Genomic DNA, 14,844 nt, shown 5'->3' on the forward strand with positions numbered 1-14,844 from the left:
TGAATCATATTTATGATACGTTTATGTCTTTAGTATTGAAAAAAGTTTTTTGAATTACTTTTTATTATATTGCAATTTTATCACTAATAAAATGTATGTATTTATTTATTTATTTACAATTGAAATCATGTCATTGCACTATTATAAATATACAGTCTATTACAAATATACAAAAAAATTTGGTAATGTGGCAGTTATATGACTGATAAAAAAATATTTTATTTCTTTATATCTAATTTTGCATTAAAAGTTTTTCAAAAAGAAAAATTAGTGTTACGTAGTAATATTTTTGTTTTTATTCAACTGTGGTGAAATTTGCGTTCCTTTTGAACTACAATTTCGACTATTGATAATCTCATCTATACTTTGTTTTAATTCTTCCATTTCTAAAATGTCCAATGGTAAAGATGTTTGTGTTGCTATTTCTCGAGCATTACCAGTCTGACCTTCAGATTGCATGAGTCTTGTTAATTCAGGACAGCATGAAGTTAGACTAGATGCTAGATTACCTATTCCAACTTTCCTGTATACTTCTTTTATTTCTGCATCGCTTTTCAATTTAATATCACTAGATTCCTGAAACAAATGTTTCAAGATAGTTTCATCTTGAAGCAGATATTTACTTTTACGGCCTTCTCTGCTCCGTCTATCACTTTCGTGACTATAACTTTTTGAACTTTTATTACTAGTTTTACTCTTGCTACGTTCATGAGGTTCTTCAGGATCCAACATCTTTGCTTCTTCTTCCGGTTGACTATCATCACTATCACTATCTTGATCATCTTTCTCCATATTTTCACCTTCAACATCTACATCTTTTCTTGGTATTCCTTGATGCTGCTTTTCCTCACTACTTAAATTTTCATCACTACCACTTTGTCCTGGAAACAAAAACGGAAGCAACATCCCTGGATTTTTCCCATCAAACAACTTAGAATTCAAAGGACGTTCATCTAAACCGGCACTAGCCGATCGTCTTTTCATATTAGGTACTTGAATAGGTGGTATTCTTGAATTACCACCTATAGTTAACGCTGACAGTATCTGTGCACCAAGCTGACTTTCTTGTGATGTTGTACTGCCTCTTCTAAACAATGGGCCTACTTTACTTGATCTTGATTTTCCGAAGTCTCGTCGCCGTTTTCCACGTCGACCACGTGAACTGCTAGCAACTTTCCGCGTTGTCTTTAATTCAGCTATTTGAACTGATATTTGAGAATCCAAAGAATTTCTTCTGGATTCTACGGATACTCGACGCACGCTAAAACTAATTTCAGAATCTACAGAATTTCTTCTATTACTGGATACAGATCCCGTTGTACCACCGACGAGTGCACCTCTACGAGTAACTAATTTTGGTAAAGCAGCTGCCCATGTTGAACTGAAATCTTGAGAAGCTACGGAATTTAAATCGAAGTTTAAGCCAACTGGATCTTCGTGAGTATTATGAAAACTAATAGATAATCGACCAGCATTATTAAATGTTTTCCGTTTTGCGAATGCTTGAGCGATTACTTTATGTTTTTTTAATCTAATAGGTTCTTCAGTTTCACAATTAAATGTTCTAAAATATAAAAAATTATCGTATTATTTATTAAATTAATAAAAATGAAAAGGATTTAAAATTTTACCGTCTAAGAAATCTAGTCCAAGTATCTACTGTTGAACCAGTCCATACCCATGAAGACATAAGAATACCAGCAAAGAAGGGTGATAATAAATGTAACTGCATTTTAGCTGCACTTGGTCGGACTTCCATTTTACATTCAGAAATATCCAAATATTTTGTAGTTATTGCACATCTATGAATGAAATATAAAATTTTAGATATGATATTTATACATATTAACTTTTTATATATTCTTTTTCTTACATCATATAATTTCTAAAACTTTGATGCCATTCTGAAGAATGTTGAAATTCATAAATATGACAATAAAAAGTCACTACAACTGCAGCAAATGTAAAAATCGAGAACAATCCCATACGTACAATAGTTTCTCGTATTTTAGAACTTGCTCTTTCAGATATAATTTCTTGGCTACTGATTTTTAATCGAATCAAAGTAATTAATCCTAAAATTATTTACAATAACATTATTTAAATTGAATTTAAAAATTTGATTTTTTAATATTTATTTTTAGAAAAAGTACTTACAAATCATGATCTTTAGGGAAAGCATACAAAAAAATATATATATATTTTTATATATAAATTATATATAATGAAAAGTTTAATTACAAAACATAAATTAAAAACATACCTCTGGATAAAAAATAACCTCCAACCAGTAAAACAATCAACACAGGACCAAGTAAAAACCAAGCTCTGACTGCATGATTAGTGTAACCCACAAAACATATACCAGTAACACTATTTCCATCAATTTCTCCTAATCCCATGATTGTGACAGTGAGGACAAGTGGCAAACACCAAGCAATTAAATGAAAATATGAACCCTTTTTATCAATTCTATCTTGGATTTTGCCTAATGCTTGAAAGCTCATATGCCAAGCATATGTAAGGATCACAAACCACACCATAGCTGCCATAAGGGAGTAATACACAAGAACAAATACTACGACACATGATAAATTTTCTCCACTGAAAATATATTAGTATACAAAGTTTATAAGTTTATAAGTTTATATCTGACTTGATATAATTTTGTATAAAACAATTTATTATATATAATAATTTACTATACACATTAAATAATCATAATCTACCTTGGTTCACTCATTCTTAAAGTTCCATCTTTTCTACATACAATTACTTCTCTACTTCCTGGTGTAAATTGAGCAAGCCATCCAATACAGGATACCATAAAACAACAATTGATATAAAATATTACTAAAGCTGGATATTTATTTGCACTTCTCCAATCAATTAAAAATGTTATCTAAAAATAAAATATAAATGAAATGCAATATATTATATATTATATTCTAAATCCTTTTTATTCATATAATTATTACTTACAATTGTAAACAAATTGAATGAACCGCAAATCCCTGCAGCCCAAGCAATAAAAGAATGAATTTGTTTATGTTCATCTGGCGTAAAAAGTGGATCATTACATTGTAATCCACAACCTTCAACTCCTTCAAAAATAGCAAGGGCATTATCAGTTGGGACTAAAGGCTTTAAGCATTTGCTAGAAATATTAAATTTCAATTCTCTGATATCATTTTTACATAATCTAGGAAATAAATCTGTATTTTCACATTTAATAAAACTTGGCCATATTGTATGATTAAATACAATTCTACAAGGTCCTGAAACCATTTTACACATTTCTTGTGATGGTAAATCTACCGTGTCATTGATACATTTTGGCATAAATATTGAACACAAGAGAGGTTGAACAACTGCCCAACACTTTGGCACATGTCTTAATGTTTGTAATACATGTAATTTTTCCTATAAAATAAATATATAATATTTAATATACAATAAATAATCAATCATAAAAAAGTTTTTTCAATCATAAAGAGAAAATAAAGAAAACAGAAACTGATTTTAAATTTGTAGAACTTATTTTTTAAATTTAAAAATTAAGAATTATGTTCTTACAAATTTAAAATACTTATATATATATATATATATATATATATAAAATAAAAAATAAAAAGTAAAAGTACCTCTATAATATCTTGAGTTATATGTTCAGGTATAAGTTCCAATGTAGTAGTAGTATATGGTAATCTTGTACCCATACATGTATTCTTTTGTATCTCTACACATTTTGCATGCCTATGACAATTAAAGGAATCAGATGGTAATTCTCTTATGGGATACCTGCCCAGCAGGTAACTAGAATCCTTTATTCTATCTCTGGGACTTAGTTCTAAACTTTGTTTCCATGTTTCATTTTCGCCATTCAAATTAGTAGTAAATGCATGTGTTAGTTCTGATGATACTCGATGAAAAAGTATAAAATAATAAATCAAGAAAAATGTCATCTAAAAAAAATTAATAAGACTGAAATATAATAAAATATATATAGCAGTATTTTCTTATAAAATTTCATATCGATGTAAAATTTTCCAATATACTATTAACATGTTGTTATTAAAAAAAAGTCACATATACTGTATCGAAATAAACAATAAAAATATTTTAAGTAAAATTATATACCTTCAGATACATCCTTAAAACTATTGTTGTCTTCGGCGTGTGGACTTTGCCGATAATTCGACACTCTCACCACTAGGTGTCTACTTCTATCTCGCAAATAATTCTTCCAATCTTCGTTTCTACAAATACAATTTTAAAACTCATCTCCCATGTGTGTATAGCAAGAACCATCGACTGTATCCATACTAACGGATTCCCGGGCCAGTCACTATAGGCTAATTATTTCGTGGAGACTATATTCAGTCTTAGAGAAGCCCGCCCTCTTCGTTTCATTCGAACAAAGCGTGTCTTGCATCTTCTTCTATGCCCTGTGACAGTTGCATCCAGCATACGAACAGTTCGGACCACACAACACGTTGCGTTCTCTGCAGGCCACCCACGACGAACTCGATGAACTTGCTCCATACCTCTTTCCGGTGTTTTGAATGCACGGCTGTATAAGAAGCTTTACAAATAACTCACTAGTGGCAGAACTATCATTGATGCGTGATGATGATCTGCGCATTCAACGCGGGAAATTTTAGAAATAATGAACAAATATTAACAATATATGATATTATATATTAATAATGTAATAATTTTTATCAAAATTTTTATAATTATTATGATATTATTTTATTATTTTTAATAATAATTATTTAATGATAATTTTATATATTATAAATTATTTTTAATATAATATAAAAATAATAAATACAAATTTTAAATTATATAATAAAAATATTTTGTTGAAATTAAGTTTAAATTTAAAAACGTAAAATAATATTCCTTCATAAAATTTTTTGTACATATATTAATTATATCTAATTATTATTCAATAATATTCAATAAGCCGCAAGATACAATGCAAGCCGTTTCATTTACATAATCAATATAGATAACAATATGTAATTTTTTTAATAAAAAAAATAAACAATGAAACTTTTATATCATTAAGCATAATAAAAATAATATAATAAAAATATAATGTACATAATTTTTTAAAATTTGGTTATTTATCTGTCAATTATTTTTACTAGTGTCGACCTCTGTAACCATTTTCTTCGAATACAGATGTTATAGCATGTGAATTGTCAAAAGATAGTGGCATGTAAGATACTTTCGATGAATAGTTTATTTTTATGAATTTGATAAGTCCATATTACGATTAATATATATTCTATTTCGGTAACGACGTATTAACTCATAAAACTTTATTAATTTTCATTATTTGACTTTTATTCTAATGTAACAGGAAATATGATAATTGCCCCTATAGTTGATTAGCTGCTGGTGTTGATAATAACATGCTGTTAATATATGATAAGCCTGTGCCGTGTATGTCTGCATACAAGTTGGAATTAATAGCAGCCGAACGATTTTTTGGCAGTCTACGATCAGTATTTGATAATAAAATAATCCATAAAGTGACTGATGTGTCATAAAATAACCTGAAATTTTCGATCATTTCAATCTTTATTATTTACTTCAAATCATAGAGATAAGAAGGTAGGATTTTTCTTCAATTTTTTTTAAGTTAAAAATGAATAATTTTAGTGGAAAATTTAACATTTTTTATGAAATGTTTTATATTAGAATTCTTTTGCAGTTTAAAATGTTTAAAATCCTTTATTTGGAATTATATTTATTGCTTTTTGGAAATTGTATTGGTGATTATTCAGATTGGGATACAAAATGGCAAATATTGTGTCCTGGTTTATATCCCAGAGCATTTACAAGTTATACACCCCATGGAAATCTTTCTAGTGGAATATATACCATGCAACCTCATTTAAGTAGTATGAAACATTGTGTGGCAACATGTTGTACCAAAACCACATGTAATGTGGCTCTTATGCATAATGGTACTTGTTATCATGTGCAATGTGAAAGTTCCAAAATATGTATGCCTTTATATAGAAAAGATTTGGCAAATGAAAATCCTCCAAGTATGATTCTAGTTAAACCTGTGGAAGAAGATGAGATGTGGAGTGATTTATTAGATCAGATGAATGATGATACTGGGTGAGATTTCATATAGAATTTTTTGCTTTATTCGCATTACTTTATTTCATTAATATTTATTTTAATACTTGTAGAGGATTTCTTATGGATGGTACAGAAGGAGATCATATTCTTTTTGGTGGATCAAGTTGTATTACTCAAACAAATTGTTTAGAACATGAAATTTGTGTGAAATCTGAAGATAAATCTGATATTGGAATTTGTCAATGTTCTACTGGATTTAAACGCAATATGGCAGGTAATTATATTATTATTTATCAAATATCTTGAAAATTTTTTAATTTATATGATGATAAATTATAATAGGAATTTGCACTTTAATGGAAGACATAGAACTTGGTGTAACACCACAAATGAAAACACAAAGTATAAAAGATTCAAATACATCTGTAAAACCACCAATAAAAAGGTTATTAGTCTCTGTTGTTTCAAAAGAAGTACGCTTACCAGAGAATGAAGTAACATTATCTGCCTATACTGTACCAGCAGAACAAAAAAATGAACATTATAATTATGCTTGGAGTCTTTTGAGTCAACCAGATGGTCATACTGGTATAATGACTAATCAAAATCGTATGACTGTAAAATTAAGTAACTTATCTGAGGGTTTATATACTTTTAAAGTAACAGTAAATGGCCCGAATGCCTATGGTGAGGCATATGCGAATGTTAGTGTTTTGCCACGTAAGTTCTTTTACTATATTTATATTTTTTAAAATTTATAATTATTATAATTTCATAATTTGGTATTATTTGTAGCTAAAAGAATAAATCAACCTCCAATTGCAATAATTTCACCTGCTTCGCAAGTTGTAAAATTACCAAATACGGGGGCTGTGTTAGACGGTTCGTCAAGTAAAGACGATGATCGTATTATTTCTTATCGTTGGGAATTACAACAAGGTCCTATTGGATATCATCCTAATCTAGTTGATACACCTACTTTACAATTAGATAATCTTATCCCTGGCAATTATACTTTTAAGTTAGTTATTGAGATTATTTTATTGTTTATTTCTAAAAATATTAAAAAGATAATATTAATCTTAAATTTTTTTCAGATTAACAGTTGAAGATTCTAATCATATTACTAATTCTACGAGTGCTAATATAACAGTTTTAAAAGTAACTGATTATCCTCCTAGTGCAAATGCAGGCCAAGATATTATTATATATTTACCTCAAAATACATTAACACTTAATGGTAACTTAAGTACAGATGATCATGGAATAGCAAATTGGGAATGGACAAAAAGTCCTTCAGATCAAAACAAAGCAGTAGATATGCAAAATACGAGAACACCATATTTACAATTATCTAACTTGGAAGAAGGAATGTATACATTTGTGCTAAAAGTAACAGATGATTCAGAACAATCTTCGATAGCCGAGATTCATGTATTTGTGAAACCACCAACTAATAAACCACCAAAAGGTAATTAAAGGATTTTTATTATTTTTCCAATGAAAAAATTGATTTTATATAATATTATATAATATAATTGATTTTATATAATATAAATAATTTTAAAAAGCTGATGCTGGCGAAGATATAACTATAGCGTTACCCGAAACAAAAACTGTACTTGATGGTCGTAAAAGTAAAGATGATATTAAAATTGTATCATATCATTGGGAACAAATGAGGTAAATTTAAGTTTATGTATTAATTTATATATTAGTTATTATATACATATTTAACATTATATTATATTAGTTATATTATATATATAGTTACATATTATATATTATTATATAATATGATATATATGTATTATATATTATATATTATGTTTATTAGTTTAAGTTATATCTAATAATGCATTAATGATATTCAATTTTATTGAACAGTGGGCCAAATAAAGCTGAATTCTCAGCAATGAACGAATCAGTTACAAATATAACGAAATTAACAAAGGGTGATTACGAATTTAAGTTAACTGTAATTGACGACAATGGAAATAAAGATTCAGATGCTGTCAAAGTAAAAGTTACACAAAGTATGGATAAACTTTTATTCTATATTTTACAAATTAAACATTTATAATTATTTAATTAATAAAAAATTAATTTTATTATATAGATAAAAATGCTCCTCCAAAAGCAAATGCAGGTGGGGATCAAGTTGTTGTAGCACCTATTAGTGCATTAATTATTAATGGATCTCGATCAATTGACGATTTAAGAATTAGTGAATGGATGTGGACAAGAGATCCATCTAGTCTTGCTATAGGTACTATAGTTCAAAATACTGACAAATCGCCAATTTTAATGGTAATATTTAATAATAATATTTAATATATATGAATATAAAAATTATAAATATTCATATTTAAATTTCATTTTTAGCTGACAGATATTGTGCCAGGTAGATATGTTTTCAGACTAAAAGTAATGGATGATCAAGGTCTTAATAGTGAGGATACTGTATCTGTGATAGTAAAACCAGGTAAGTGACTTAAGAAAAAAATAAAACAAAAAAAAAAATATATTTTAATAAAAATTTATTATTATATATATATTTTTTATAGATCCTCAATTATTGCATTTAGTTGAATTAACATTGAATATCGGAGCAAATATGTTAACAGTATCGCAAAAAAATTCATTAGTATTAAAATTGCAAATGTTATTACGAGATGAAGCATCAATTATTGTTCGAAATTTAAGAGCAGAACCACATACTGGTAGAGCTGTTTTAATTTTTTATGTTGAAAAAAAAGGAAAAGTTACTATGCATGGACCAGAAGTAGTTAAACGATTAAAAGAAAAATTAAGACAAGATTCAGGTCTTCTTCAATTATCTGTGGCAAATATTGATACTGCTATATGTCAAAATAATTGTTCAGGTAATGTTTTATATTATATATTATATTATAAACAATTTGTTATACAAAATTTATCCTTAATAAATAGGTCATGGAGTATGCGATCAAGAAACAAGATTATGTATGTGTGAAGCATTTTGGATGCAAAATTTAATACAGAAATATTTTGGTAATGGTGATTCTAATTGTGGTATGTTGAAATAAATACATCAATTTTAATATGAAAATATCAGTTGCTACAAAATAAGTTAATTTGGAATCATATATTTTTTTCAGATTGGAGTATTCTTTATGTAATAATAGCATTACTGTCTCTAGTCGTGTGTTGGGTTGGTCTTATTTGGGGTCTTGTTTGTTTATGTCAAAGAATATGTATAGGTAAACGTCGTTCACTTCGTACTAAGAAAAAACCACCACGATATTCTCTTTTGCAACCAGAACCAGAAGATGAAAGCAACACATGTATGATATCTTTTTTAATTGAATTTCAAAATAATATTGATTGATGGAACTTTATGATTATTTTTTCTTGTTATTTTTTTTTTCAGTTTCAACTCACAAAATGGTACTATCTGAATCAGATACGGATTCTGATGATATCTTATTTGAACATCGCAAAGCGAAAAATAGCAGTCAAGTAAGAAATGGTAAATCTCGAAATGGCTTTATTAAAGTGGGTTCTAGAGTGAAAACATGAGGTAACAGCTACAATTGTTAGTATTGAAATCAATCATTCTTTAAGTAAATTGTAATTTAATTATATGTTTCAGGAATATATAAAATATAAAATCTCGTTAAACGACGCACATCCATATATGTTTGGCCAAAAAGAAAAACGAAAAAAAGCATAAAATACTAGTCAGTTACAGGGCTGTAATTTTAAGTATGTACTTAACAAGAAAAATATGATTTCTCAAACAGAAGTTGCCACTTGTAAAAAGAATCTAGACGTACTTAAGTATTGATTAGAGAAATAAGAAAACACATGTTCACTTCATTGCATCTTGTTTGATTTATTTGAAATAATACATATATTTATTAATATCATGCACTTGTATTTGAAACTTATTATATATAATTATATATATACTGCTCGTATACATGCGAGCGGTATTATAGCACAATGATCAAATTTAATTTGATTACGGCCTTAGAAAATAATCGGAATTAATATTTATATTTATATAAAATAATCATTTCTTGTGTCCATATATCCCTTGTATGTAATATTTGCTCTTTAATATATATATCATCGATCTTATTTTTACACTGCATATGAATAAATAAAATTTATTGTCTATACAGTTAAAGTAGTAATTAATTTCATATTTTTTAAATTAAAATCGTATTTAAACATTTTTTAGCAATTATTTCTTATTTTTATATTTTATATCTCATTATAATTATAAGAATATATAACTTAAGTAACAAGAAATAATTTTAAGTTTAATATACTATATTAAACTTATAAAGGTATGATGTATAGTTTTGCCTGCACTTGCTTAATGTTATTTTTAACTCATCGCTATAGCAAGCGCGAAGTAGTGCAAAAGATACTATAAATTTATTCGTAAATTAATAAGTTTTTACTTGTTTTTTTATTAAATAATCTATTGAAAATTTAATTTTATTAATTAATAAATTAGCTTAATAATTTAATGATGTTTATGGATTTCGTTAAGTGTTCGAAATATAAATCCATAAAGAGTCATTGCAGCGAAAAGAATGGCGAAAAGAATGAATCGTCAATGAATAGCGATAATGAAAGTAATGATTTTCATAATAAAAATTGCATGTTTCTTGAGGAAAGAAATAATCTTCAAAATACTAATTCCGTTAATGTAAAATCATATTCTGTTAAAAATAAATGGTAAATGTTATTTTTAATATTATTTAAAAATTAATAAATTAATAAAAAATATTTATAATTCTTTATAAGAATTTATAATTTTTTATAAGAAAAGCTAATTAGTTAATTTAAATTAAAAATTTAATTTAAAGCTAAAAGTTAATTAATTATTTAATTTAGCTTAATTTTGTTTATTTAGTTATGATAATTATTCAAAACTGCATTTATCATGGACAAATAAAACAAATTCTGTACAACAATTTTTTGAATTACCTTATGATATGAAGATTCAAGTAAGTGATCAAGATACACAAGATAAAATTTTTTCTTCCCTGGAGGAAGATAAAGATTTTCAATGTCCTAGATGTAATCAAAATATGCAAGAACCTAGATTACTTCCTTGCTTGCATCCTATATGTTCATCATGTGTTTCAGAATTAATGAATATATGTAAGTGATTTAAAATTAGAATTTTAATTTAATTTCTTAAAAATATAATGATCTTAAAATATTTTTTTTATATTTATAGCATTTCCTAAATTTTCAAAAGATATTACAATCCAAAATTTTCAATTGAAAACCAATGAAAATAATTATTATGAAACTTGTCCTTTGTGTGATTTTCAATTACCAAATGTTAATTCGGCAATTCCACCTCCACATTATCTCCTTCAACATCGTTTAATAATGAATACTTTTCATTCTAAATTTGCAAATAAAATACTTTGTGATATTTGCAAAGATGAAATTGTTGTAAGCATTAATTAATAAGCCAATTAAGTATCAATTTAAAAAAAAAATTTAAATATTTTATAAATATATTATTTTTAATATAATTTTTTTTAAGGCAATGGTTCAGTGTTCCACATGTCTTCACAATTTTTGTTTAGATTGTGGTATAGAACATCAACAACAAATTACAATGGAATTAAAACCATTAAAACATTCATTAAGACCATTATGGGAAGCTACAAAAATACGACGTACTGTACTTTGTCAGGAACATCCTACACATGCCTTACATTTTTATTGTATTGCATGTCAACAGGTTTATAATTTGCTCTTTTAGTTAATATTTTTCTATTTAATGAATAGCATCTTTTAAGCATATTTTCAGGTATCCTGTAAAGAATGCATATGGAGCAATCAACACAGAGGTCATGCAAGTGAAAATGCTATTGAAGCTGCAAAACAAGTTATTTGGTATTTAAGAAAAATGCTTCAAAAAGCAAAAATACTTTTAAATATGCTCTTAACTCAATATGATCGAGATGCATTTTTAAATACTTCTGAAGAAATAAAGAATATTTTCATTTCAATGAATTATAGGTATATCAAATATAATAATTTTTTTCTTATTATTTATTAGATAAAATAATGTATTAAGAAATATACATAATACGCAAAGATTATAAATATTTTAAAATTAAATGTATATCATAATAGGAAAATTTTACATGTATATACATTAAAACATGTATATAGATAATATAAATTGTCATGTGATGATTATTGTAAAAAAACCAAAAAATTTAATCGAAAATATTTTGAAACTGTCATTTGAGGTACAATTTAATAGAATACTGTAAGATATTTTAGTATATTATAAATATATTATAAGATATTATAATTTATATTATATTTATATTATAGATATAAATATAAATATAGAAAACTATAATGAAAATAATAATATCATTGTATAGTTTTATATTATATTTATATATTATATGTAAATACTTATTCATAAAAATAATAAAATATTCTAATCTGAAAAAATATATTCAAAAAATAGTATATATTTATATTTATTTTCAAATTAATAACATTAAAATAACAATTGATATTTCTGAAAACTTAAACAATATCCATAACGAAAGATTGATCCACAGCAAGACCAATGGTGTATACCAGGATGCCCAATGTGACCATGTCCACAGCCTTTATATCCACCTTTAATTAAATTATATTTTATATTATAAAATAGGTAATAGTATATAATAAAATTATTCAAAGAATATACCAGGCATAATTCCTCCACATCCACAAGTAGCTTCTTTCTTACCACCACTTGAACAAAATGTACAGCAATGATAGATACCAATATGAGGTCTAAATGTGTTCCTTGTATCTTTACAAGAATTTTCTGCAAAGTTATTTTTATTCAAAAAAGAAAAATAAATAATATCTTTATGATTAAATAAATATTTACCTAATACATTATTACAAACTCCTAAAGTTTTTAATCTTTTTATTATTATGTTAGCAAGACTCAATATTTCTATATCTGAACCATCTGTAAGTAATTCATTTGTAAAACAAATAGCATCAAGAAGTTGTCTTGCTCTTTTTAATCTATTAAATTCTTGAATTCTTTTATATGCCTCTCTAGTATGTGATACTGTTGTATTGAAATTCTTTAATTTTGTTTTATCATTGAAGTCTTCATCAAAATATCTAATTAGATCAAATAATTATCTTATTAATACTTATAAGTTAAGTTATATTATATTATATAATTAATAATATTATATGATCAATATTATTTTAAATTTTCCAATATAAATAATGATATTGTATAAATAAAATCTATATTAAAAATAATATTTGTCATGTGATGAGTGTTTAATAAAATTTTTTATTTACATAAAACAATATTAGATATATAATAATATATTAATATATAATAGAGTTTTGTACTGTCATTTGAAGTTCAAATATATTTTTATGAATTTTAAAATTACTTTCTTACATATATATGATTACAATTATATTCTATTATAATTTTATAATTAATACCGTCGTTTTTTACAATTATTAATTTGAATTCCTATAACATTCTTAAAATATATATGTCACAAAATATTAAAATAAATTCATATTTTATGAAATGTTTTAGAAATATGTTTTATATGCAATATAATCTTTGAATGTTAGGTTAAAACAATACTTTTTCCAAAATATGTTTGAAACATAATTATTTTAAATAAAATATTCATTATTTCAATTTATAGGAATTATTTTACAATTTATAATTTATATCCATATATATTCAAAAATATAAATTATTTTTCACAAAAAAATTATATGAATACATCTTTAACTGCCACAAAACAACAAAATTATATAAGTTTTTGTAATGTAAATTATTTAATTTGTGTAAATTTATATAAAAAAATGTTAATATAAATAATTTAACATAAAATAGATTAATTATTTCTTTTATTTCTATTAATAAAATGTAATATATTTCGTCTGTGGTTATACATTATATTGATGTTATAGTAGCACTCATCAAACAAACAAATTTTTTATTTAAATATTTATTACATTTACTATGAATTAATATAAATTTATATATTTTTTATATATTATATATATTTCATATACATACACAAAATATTTTTTGTAAAATATAAATTAATAATTATAATTTTAAAATTTCTGTAATTTATCCTATATTCTTTTATGTTTAAAAAATAAATGAATAATTCTTTAATAAAATGTTAATTATTTTTCGTTAGATTAATATTAAGCAATATTAAATAAATCTAAGCACAAAATATTTCATTTTATTATAATTATTTGCAATTATAAAAAAATTGATAAAATTTATAATCTATAAAATTAAATTATAAAAATACATATGTTTAATATTAAAAATAATATGTTTACTAATAAGAATAATTAAGAATAATAAGGTACAAGTGTTTATAATTCTAATATTTTGAAATATTAAACTACTACTAATTTTTGTATTTTAAAATAAATATAATCATAAATTTAATAAAAAAAATTATTATACACTACAATTAAGTGCAACTCCTAGAAAATCTTCAAATCCAATAGTGATTATTCCTGTTTGTTCATTATCTCTTATTCGAAAAGCATCTGAAAAAAGAAGTTAAAAACTATATTAATATCAATAATATATATAAAGTTTAATATTTTTATATATAACATTTATATAACAATACAACAATTTATATAACATTTTTATTATTTTAATTTTTTTATTTATTT

The 14,844-nt window shown here is 24.9% G+C and overlaps 4 protein-coding genes across 14 annotated transcripts in view; 2 read left to right on the forward strand and 2 right to left on the reverse strand.

Moving 5' to 3' along the window:
- Positions 1 to 75: 75 nt before the first annotated feature.
- On the reverse strand, positions 76 to 4,259 carry LOC107998235 (protein smoothened). The gene is made up of 8 exons (XM_017057416.3): positions 4,141 to 4,259; positions 3,645 to 3,965; positions 2,983 to 3,423; positions 2,730 to 2,902; positions 2,264 to 2,604; positions 1,874 to 2,075; positions 1,632 to 1,802; positions 76 to 1,564 (listed from the first exon to the last, which is right to left on the reverse strand). The coding sequence occupies exons 1-8, from the start codon at positions 4,150 to 4,152 to the stop codon at positions 274 to 276; spliced, it is 2,952 nt and encodes a 983-aa protein (XP_016912905.1). The 5' UTR covers positions 4,153 to 4,259; the 3' UTR covers positions 76 to 273.
- A 909-nt stretch (positions 4,260 to 5,168) lies between these two features.
- On the forward strand, positions 5,169 to 10,276 carry LOC107998227 (dyslexia-associated protein KIAA0319-like protein). 6 transcript variants are annotated; one of them, XM_017057400.3, is made up of 16 exons: positions 5,169 to 5,307; positions 5,375 to 5,628; positions 5,729 to 6,144; positions 6,219 to 6,382; positions 6,451 to 6,828; positions 6,904 to 7,129; positions 7,206 to 7,579; positions 7,680 to 7,791; positions 7,996 to 8,144; positions 8,228 to 8,418; positions 8,494 to 8,593; positions 8,676 to 8,993; positions 9,061 to 9,162; positions 9,249 to 9,434; positions 9,521 to 9,670; positions 9,743 to 10,276. In XM_017057400.3, exons 3-15 carry the CDS (start codon positions 5,735 to 5,737, stop codon positions 9,667 to 9,669), a joined length of 2,859 nt encoding a protein of 952 aa, XP_016912889.1. In that variant the 5' UTR covers positions 5,169 to 5,307; positions 5,375 to 5,628; positions 5,729 to 5,734; the 3' UTR covers position 9,670; positions 9,743 to 10,276. The 6 variants fall into 6 exon arrangements, with proteins under 6 accessions (XP_016912889.1, XP_016912890.1, XP_061928608.1 ...); XM_017057401.3 differs by having other exon boundaries at positions 5,169 to 5,230; XM_062072624.1 differs by having other exon boundaries at positions 5,185 to 5,230; positions 5,399 to 5,628.
- A 204-nt stretch (positions 10,277 to 10,480) lies between these two features.
- Positions 10,481 to 12,980, forward strand: LOC114577585 (E3 ubiquitin-protein ligase TRIM45-like). The gene is made up of 5 exons (XM_028666865.2): positions 10,481 to 10,842; positions 11,021 to 11,271; positions 11,351 to 11,574; positions 11,669 to 11,869; positions 11,939 to 12,980. The coding sequence occupies exons 1-5, from the start codon at positions 10,631 to 10,633 to the stop codon at positions 12,188 to 12,190; spliced, it is 1,140 nt and encodes a 379-aa protein (XP_028522666.1). The 5' UTR covers positions 10,481 to 10,630; the 3' UTR covers positions 12,191 to 12,980.
- Positions 12,614 to 14,844, reverse strand: part of LOC107998080 (peflin) — a 113,831-nt gene continuing 111,600 nt past the window's right edge. For 3 of the 6 annotated variants that reach the window (XM_062072636.1, XM_017057103.3, XM_028666867.2), the window contains exons 4-7: positions 14,632 to 14,712; positions 13,034 to 13,278; positions 12,845 to 12,967; positions 12,614 to 12,774 (exon numbers count right to left, since the gene is read on the reverse strand). In XM_062072636.1, coding sequence (XP_061928620.1) covers positions 13,241 to 13,278; positions 14,632 to 14,712 — 119 coding nt within the window. In that variant the 3' untranslated portion in view covers positions 12,614 to 12,774; positions 12,845 to 12,967; positions 13,034 to 13,240. Of the gene's footprint in view, positions 12,775 to 12,844; positions 12,968 to 13,033; positions 14,713 to 14,844 lie in introns of all 6 variants that reach the window. The other 3 variants (XM_062072638.1, XM_062072639.1, XM_062072637.1) reach the window with 3 other exon arrangements.

The sequence above is a fragment of the Apis cerana genome, linkage group LG3, assembly GCF_029169275.1.
Source record: "Apis cerana isolate GH-2021 linkage group LG3, AcerK_1.0, whole genome shotgun sequence".
Taxonomy (NCBI): domain Eukaryota; kingdom Metazoa; phylum Arthropoda; class Insecta; order Hymenoptera; family Apidae; genus Apis; species Apis cerana.

What these genes read in the sequence shown, in the direction of transcription:
- LOC107998235 (XM_017057416.3), bottom strand. An exon ending in AGGTTATTTTTTATCCAGAG is followed by an intron (nt 2,076 to 2,263) that starts GTATGTTTTTAA and finishes AAATAATTTTAG; the next exon opens with GATTAATTACTTTGATTCGA. An exon ending in TGGACTAGATTTCTTAGACG is followed by an intron (nt 1,565 to 1,631) that starts GTAAAATTTTAA and finishes TTTATATTTTAG; the next exon opens with AACATTTAATTGTGAAACTG.
- LOC107998227 (XM_017057400.3), top strand. Translation starts at nt 5,735, where the DNA reads ATGTTTAAAATCCTTTATTTGGAATTATATTTATTGCTTTTTGGAAAT. An exon ending in ATTTAAACGCAATATGGCAG is followed by an intron (nt 6,383 to 6,450) that starts GTAATTATATTA and finishes AAATTATAATAG; the next exon opens with GAATTTGCACTTTAATGGAA. An exon ending in CAAAGTAAAAGTTACACAAA is followed by an intron (nt 8,145 to 8,227) that starts GTATGGATAAAC and finishes TTTATTATATAG; the next exon opens with ATAAAAATGCTCCTCCAAAA.
- LOC114577585 (XM_028666865.2), top strand. Translation starts at nt 10,631, where the DNA reads ATGATGTTTATGGATTTCGTTAAGTGTTCGAAATATAAATCCATAAAG. An exon ending in TTTGCAAAGATGAAATTGTT is followed by an intron (nt 11,575 to 11,668) that starts GTAAGCATTAAT and finishes ATTTTTTTTAAG; the next exon opens with GCAATGGTTCAGTGTTCCAC. An exon ending in ATTGTATTGCATGTCAACAG is followed by an intron (nt 11,870 to 11,938) that starts GTTTATAATTTG and finishes GCATATTTTCAG; the next exon opens with GTATCCTGTAAAGAATGCAT.